The following is a 7,724-nucleotide window of genomic DNA, read 5'->3' as shown; positions in this document are numbered from 1 at the left end:
TTCATCCAATGCATGAAAGTGAAAAGTGAAAGTGAAGTTGCTCAGTAGTGTCCGAATCTTAGCGACCCCATGGACTGCAGCCTACTAGGCTCCTCTGTCCATGGGATTTTCCAGGCAAGAGTACTGGAGTAGGGTGCCATTGCCTTCTCCGAAAAAGGCCATAGATAATACATAAAGGAAAGGGAGTGATAACATTCCAATAAAACTATGAATACTGAAATCTGAATTTTATGTATTTTTACATATTGCAAAAAATTTTTTTCAACTTTTTAAAAATGTAAAAACCATCGTTAGCTCACAGGCCTGTGTAAGAAAACTGGTAGTGGGTCAAATTTGGCCAGTTCCCCATCGCTTGCTGATTTCTAGTCTGTTTAACCTCTGCAGGTAATGCCCAGTGATGTCCGAACACTTGTAAATGGGTTTGCCAAGAACCCTTTGAAAACCAGAAGAGAAGGACTGTATTTCAAGGAGAAGGACTACAAATGTGTCCGGGCAGATGACTATTCTCTTTATGCCAAGAATGTGAGTGTTCAAGATGTGAAGACAACTGGTAAAAACTTTTGAGTTTGACTCCGTTTTCTATGCCTCTCCTGATCCTATCTTTAAAACAGACTAAGCGTGTTACCGCAGTGGCAGTATTTGAGATAGCCAGCAGTCTAGTGCCATGAAGGCATATGTTAAAGAAAGTACTAACAGAGCCTGGTTTTGGGAAACATTCATTCCGGATTTTACCAACTGCATCTTGCCTGAACTGTCTCTCTCCACTGTAACTCATCTCTCATACTCAATATTATCCTTCTTTTAAAAAAGTGGTATTACTCTTGTGCTTAAAACAACTGTTGGTTTGCTGTTGCCTATAACAATTAAGGGGATGATAGTCGTATTTCTGGTTGCCCTGTATTATGGCTTAGGCACACTTCACCCACATTATACACTAAGTAACCTCATTTACAGATGAGGAAACTGAGGCTTAAGAAGGTTCAGTAACTCTTCCACAGTCACAGCAGCAAATGGAGGTGCTGGGATTCAAGCCCAGAGTGATCTAATTCCAAAACATATTTCCTTTCCATGACATCTGTTGTTCTCACAGGACAGGGAAATACTACAGTCAATTTGGGAGCTTTCTCAGAATACACATGCTGTTATTACAATAGTCTGAAACTTTTTAAGGAAACACAACTAAATTAGTGAAAAAAGTAAGATTATCCAAAAACAAACGTGAATATGAAAGTCAGGAAATGGTGAAAAGTGTGGCTGGAGGGTAACTGCTAGTCCTGTTGTTAAAACCAAGAGAAGAGCATTGTTTTATTTTTATCCAGGAAAACACTGGTGTGATTGTTGTGAAGACCCATCTGTATCTTCTGGTGGCAACTTACTCTGAAGGCATGTATCCTAGTGTCTGTGTGGAAGCCACAGAGAAGTTGGGTAAGTTTGTTCCCAATGCCTGTCTTTCTTTGCTGTGGTAGTAAAGTCTTCTGACTGCAAGTAATGCAGTCAAACCAGCTGAGTCACAGGAAAAATGGGCTCCAGGGACTGGAATACTGAATCCTTCTTTAGTCTTTCCTCCTAAGAGCATCAGCTTTGTTACATCCCATTGCAAACTGCCTCCTTTCCTCATGGTGTCATGGTCAAGCCTTGCATCCTCTTAATTTCTTATAGAACCCTGATCTGACAAGTCTTAGATCATATTGTTTACCCTTATATCAGTCAGCTGGGGATAGGAGGTGGGAAGGGCAAGGTAAAAAAAATGCAAGAGATGTAGCTGCTGGGGGCCATTCTCTATAAAAGGGCCTTCTACAGAAAAAGAAATCACTGTGAGCCAGGCAGCTGGCTTCTTGGTGTCTAGTGGATTCCCTTTCCATGCCTGTGTTTTCGAAGAAAGATCTAATGTAGAACTGGGAAATTACAGCTATGAGAGAAATTATATCTATGAGAGTTTTAATTGTATTTTTTACTTGTATTTTTCTCTATCAAAAATTGTGCATAATTATAGAAATTTTGGGAAATAATAATTTTTATTATGGAAGATTCTAAGAACATATAATAGACAATAGACATTGTCTCCCCAAACAGACAATGAACTCCTTGAAGTCAGGGACTGGGTCTTAACTATCCAGTCATCCTTGTATCTCCAAGTACTTAACACAGTGCCTAGTATATGGTAGTCACTCATGAATTTTTATGGAATAAATGAATGAATCATAGTGTTATTATCGTGAATGAATCATGTTGTTATTATTTACTGTTCATCAGTAAATAATATTCAAATAGTAACCATATTCTGTTTTCTTTCAGGAGACTATCTAAGAAGAAAAGGGAATTAAGTCATCAGAGGACTATGAAAGATGGCTTTTATGATTTTAGAAGAAAATTATAGATCCTAAAGAAATAAATGCCTTATTTTGTGGTTTTAAAACACTAGGCAGAAGATACTGAAAAGGAAGAATGAATTAAGGAAGCAATTTTTCTTATTTCAAGAGGCCTTCTTTTTAAATTGGAATTATTTAATCCACTTTATCTTTTTTCTTTAGTGTTGTTCATTGGCATGAATGTGAGGCACTGATAGTTTCACAGAGCATATCTGTTGGAAAACTCCTCTATGAGTCTCTTGTATTCCCACAAATATTGTTGGATATGCCAAGAATGCAAGAATGACTGAACTTAAATCTCCAGTCCCTCTCCCCTCTCCAGAGATCAGCAGTTGGGGGACCAGGGACAAAGGCTAAAAATATTTATTATATCACTTCTGGTCTTAATGGCAAAGTTGTACCAGGTAAAAAGTTGGATATATCTTGCTATCTTAGCCAGATTAAGTATTAAACATTCAGTTCATCTCAATCATCCCATCTTGTCCAGAATCTTTGCTCACCATTTGGCTTTCCATGTAGCTCTATCTAGAGATTTTGGGGTCAGACCTCATGCCAATGATTTCTCCTTTTAAATTAGAACACTGACATCTGAGTTTTATAACTTATGTGGACTGTGCACCTATTCTCCACATGCTGACAAACTGAGGTTTTGAGCCTGAAAGGCAGGTTTGATCTTGGATCACAGTGATCTCTAAAGTACTGAAGCTATCATGAAGCCTCTTGGCTGCTCACATTTCCCAGACACACACACACTGGACTGCTGAGTGTCAAATGGAAGCCTTTTTCATAGACTTCATCAAGGCGAATGCCTCACTGTCTAGAGTCCTCCTATGTAGCATGCTCTAGGTGCTTCCACAATTCTTACCACAAAGTTCCAGTCAGGCTCAGCTACTCAGACCCACAAAAGGGACCCTTTGATGGCAGCTCCCTGTGGAGGTGCCTAGGGAGCAGGTGATGTTCTGAAACAGGGGTCTCCAAACAAGGAAAATTTTTGTCTTGATAATTCACAAAGACTTGAAATGGTACATACAGGCATGAATGTACTCAAGGGATTCATTTTTTCCCCAGGTCCCCAACTTCCATATGTACTTTCCTAAAATTTACCTGTTGTGATTGAGCAGTAATGCCAGTTCTCCCAGTATGCAAAAGAAAAGCCTACTCTCATCCAGCCCCAGTCCTACTGTAATACTTGGCTTGGAGTGTAAGAACTGCAAGGTACCAAAGGAAAATTCTCAATTATTTTTAAATGTAATGAGCTCTTCCATCCTGTATTGTAAAAAATACATCATATGTGAAGAAGAGTCCTATGAGAATAAATCAAAAAGTATCATTGAGAAATAGTGAAAATCTTTGTATCATAATTCATCCAGGAGAGAAAGACTTCTCATCTTATCCTCGTTTCTTAAAATACAGAAGCAAGACAGTTATCATAAGGACATGAAATAACATGATTACTTGAAAAATGAGAAACCTTTTCTGATAGAAATATGAGTTGGCTGATTAGTTTAACAATGGTGGCTGGCTTTGCCAATAAGAATGTCACAGATGTTGATAAATGGGTTAAGTTTACAATACCAAGATGTCAATTAAAATATATTTATTTTTTTAATTAGCTTATATTGGAGTATAGTTGATTTACAATGTTCCATTAGTTTCTGCTGTACATCAAAGTAAATCAGTTACACATATACATATAGCCACTCTTTTTTGGATTCTACTCCCAGATCATTACAGAGTATCGAGTAGAGTTCCCTGTGCTATACAGTAGATTCTTATTGGTTTTCTATTTTACACATAGTACTGTGTATATGTCAACCCCAATCTACCAATTCATCCCTCCCCCCCAAATACAAACATATTTAGAAGGATTTGGTCCAAAGAATTGTCTTAGCAAAAAAGTGTATTGGAATTAACACTTTTACTTTCCACATCCTCCTGAATATATCAGTTTAAACAAGGGGCCTCTAAGAAATAGAAGCAGAAATATAATCATTTGATAAATCTTTGCAAAGCTTTGTTGGCAATAATCCCAGAAGCTGAGAACGACACATACGACTGGGTAACTAATCCCTTACAGGTTGAATGGTTTCCAAATCTTTCCTTTCAACAAAATTGAAGGAAGTCTTAATTAAGTTGCCAGCTAATACATCACTGAAAAGAATTTTTGATGATAAATCCTTATATGGTTTTTATCATATAACTCAGAGGTATTCAAATAATTGGCTGACATTCCTATAAAGAAATTTCTTTCCCTTCTAATTTATGCAAATTAGATTTCTCAGCGCTTGTCCATAAAAATGAAAAAGATTAATGCTGAAACCAGTCTCATTCAACCAATAATTAATATTCATCCACAGATGACATAATTATTTGGAAAAATTCAACCCCACCAATGGTCCAATAAAAATTTTATATTCAATAATTATTAATATTTAAAATAATACTTTTACTTTGGCCACGCCACGCAGCCTGTGGGATTTTATTTCCCTGACCAGGTATAGAACCTGGGACCTAAGCAGTGAAGGCAGAGAGTCCTAACCACTGCACTGAAAGGGACTTCCCCTAAAATAATACTCTAAATAACATAAAAGTAATTCAAAATAATGTTTTGATCAGCTGTGAACTAATAATATTGTAATGATAAGTAAATCCAGAAGAAATTTAACACTTTATAGCCCTACAATCACAGAAAATTTTAAACTGTCAGGTTACATATATTTTGTTGCAGACAAGAATGATCAATAAAGCATAAAATATAGCAGGATGTAATTTTTATGCAGAATGAAAATATAAGTATTGGGAAAAAATGGAATTTTAAAACTTCCAACTGTTAAAGAACTTGTTTGGGTACTTTTTAGTGGATGATTATAGTATCAAATTGCTCCAAAATCCAACTGCACTTGATACATTTAAAAGCCTGATATGAGTTTTAAATGTCAGTATTTATGACCAGAAATCATCTTTTGTACTACCTTAAATGTAAGATGAAAGATTTTAGATATCAACTTTAAAATATGGGGAACGCAGCTTTTAAAAATGCTTTTTGTCTATTGATGAAGACCACTGCCTGGAGTAAGAACTGTCTTGGGCCCTGAGTCATACAGATGGGTCCCCAGGAAGATGGCAGAGGCAGGTAACCAAACAGGCAGCCCCACCAAGCTGACTCCAAGCTCTTCCCTTTCCTAGAGCCTTCCTGAGTCTTTGCCCTCCAACCTCAAGGTGGAGTGCCCATGGAGAGAGGGGAGGAAGAGCCCAGACAAACTCCTGCAGGCACAGAAGTTGGCATGGTATCCAGAGGTGAACTGCCCCAGCTCCTCTAGGCAAGGACCAGTTGTCAGCACTGAGCTGATGGGCTGCCCAAGCTTGGGCTTGGTTACCACAGAAGCTGCTGGTTTACACAGAACCCTTCAGAGGACATCTGGGAGAGATTATGCCCTCACCCCCATTTAACTTTCAGGATAAGCAGCAGCGGCTGTACCCTCACATCAGCTGGGTTTCTGGGACACATGCTTCCACCTCATTCCTAACACAGATCTTGCTTGTTCTGCTAAAACATGAACCTGTAGGGAGTCCCTCTAAGGCCAGAGATGTGGACTGTGGAATACTGCCACAGCAACCAGTCATCTAAAACTTACCACCCAATTCCACAACTTATATTTTGACAAAAAGGGGCTGGAGCAGGGATGTTTTAAGGAAATCAACCTGTTTTTGTGGTTTCCAGTAGAGTTCTCTATTGACCCTTTGGGAGGTTAGTGTCCTCAGGGATGGACAATTACATATTTTCATAAGGCCTGTTGCTCTGTGTGGCTTGTGGGATCTTAGTTCCCCTATCAGGGGTGGAATCCATGCCACCAGTGATGGAAGCTTCGAGTCCTAACCACTGGACCTCCAGGGAAGTCCCCTGGGTCTTATTCTTTAATTATCAGGGAGTCAGCAGTATAAGTTCCTGCCCTCCGTGGGACATGGTCTGAGACACTACAGCCTACCCCCCAAAAAAGTAGCAAGAAATACCCACCACAAAGTTTCCAGAAAAGGCCTCCTTTGGCCTTTTGGACCTTCCCTCTGAATACACTGTTGGGCTTCTTCTGTCCCTTTTCTTGCAATAGTGGTTTTGACACAGATGACGAGGAGGGACAATGGCTGACAGGTGTTTCTGGAAAATAGGCCTTATAAAAAATATGTAACTTGGGTAGCCTTCTTGCAAGAATGCTCAGGAGAGGAATGTAAATAAAGAGAAGGGGAGTTTGTAATTGATGGGACAGATGGTTGCCCCAGGCAGTCTTTCCTTCTACTCTAGAGCCTTGGGCAGGACCCTGAGATAGTTTGATTCCTGGCTCTGACATTCATCAGCTATGTGCCCCTTGAAACCAAATTAATCTTTCTGTTGATACATCTCAATTCCTTTTTAGTGAAGTGTCATAAAACTCAAATAAGAGAACACATGTGAAGAGGCAAATTATAAGGCACTGCAAAAAAAAGTTACCTATCTTTTTATACAGGTGCACATACATGTATATTCTTCTAATCCAGTGGCTTGTAACCAGGAGCAGGCGTTTTTTTGCTACCCAGGGGATATCTGACAATGTCAAGACATTTTTTATTGTCACAACTGGAGAAGGGTGCTGTTGATATCTAGTGGGTGAAGACCAGGGGTGCTGCTAAACACCCCACGCTGCACTGGGAAGTCTTTCTTTCTTTTTTTTTTTTTTGGGAAGTCTTTCAAAACAAAAAATTATTTTGTCCAAAATGTCAACTGTGGCAAGGTTGAGAAACCAGGCTAAATTGCCTCACTGGGCAGCATCTTCCAGGGGCCATTTCCTCATCCTCAGGAGAGACAGGAGAAATCACAGAAGTTTAAAGAATCCCAGGACTGCTTTTATCTTCCCTTTCCCCGCAGTGTTCCTCTCTTTTTTCTCAGAAGCACCCTGCTTGCCCACCTTACTCCAGAGACCAAGGGCAGAAAGAGACTGACAGCACAAACCGGCCAAAAGCCTGGCCAGGCTGGGAAATGGACCCGTCGCCTGCCAAGAGTTCTGGTTCTAGTTCTCTTAGAGGGAATGATTCTCAAAGTTGAGTGCTGTAACAGCATTTCATGCTAAACCAAGGGAAAGACTAGATTCCAGAGGCTCCAATTTCACAAAAATCTGATTTGCCGCCACTAGCTTTGCATTTTCAAGGGAGAGAAGGAAGGGGAGGGTTGATTCTGGGCAACCCCACCCCCTGCACTACCCAGAGTGCAGCCTTCCACCTCCTAGGACCCGCCGGGCGCTCAGGACCGCGCCCTGTCACCTGGAGCAGCAGCAACAGCAGCAGAGGGGCCGGGCCTGGAGCACGTAAGGAGCTCACACAGGCTCT

The 7,724-nt window shown here is 40.0% G+C and overlaps 2 protein-coding genes across 4 annotated transcripts in view; one reads left to right on the top strand and one right to left on the bottom strand.

Moving 5' to 3' along the window:
- The window catches only part of PFN4 (profilin family, member 4), a 7,902-nt gene extending 1,511 nt beyond the window's left edge, over window positions 1-6,391 (top strand). Inside the window, exons 2-4 of one of the 2 annotated variants that reach the window (XM_010840551.1) lie at window positions 385-522; window positions 1,320-1,425; window positions 2,296-6,391. In XM_010840551.1, coding sequence (XP_010838853.1) covers window positions 385-522; window positions 1,320-1,425; window positions 2,296-2,324 — 273 coding nt within the window. In that variant the 3' untranslated portion in view covers window positions 2,325-6,391. Of the gene's footprint in view, window positions 1-384; window positions 523-1,319; window positions 1,628-2,295 lie in introns of those variants that run through there. The other variant, XM_010840550.1, reaches the window with a different exon arrangement.
- The window catches only part of FAM228B (family with sequence similarity 228, member B), a 43,023-nt gene that overhangs the window by 28,550 nt on the left and 6,749 nt on the right, over window positions 1-7,724 (bottom strand). The gene's annotated exons all lie outside the window — the stretch shown is intronic.

Source organism: Bison bison, unplaced genomic scaffold (assembly GCF_000754665.1).
Source record: "Bison bison bison isolate TAMUID 2011002044 unplaced genomic scaffold, Bison_UMD1.0 scf7180017864145, whole genome shotgun sequence".
Lineage (NCBI taxonomy): Eukaryota > Metazoa > Chordata > Mammalia > Artiodactyla > Bovidae > Bison > Bison bison.
This window is presented reverse-complemented; position numbering and strand designations above follow the sequence as displayed.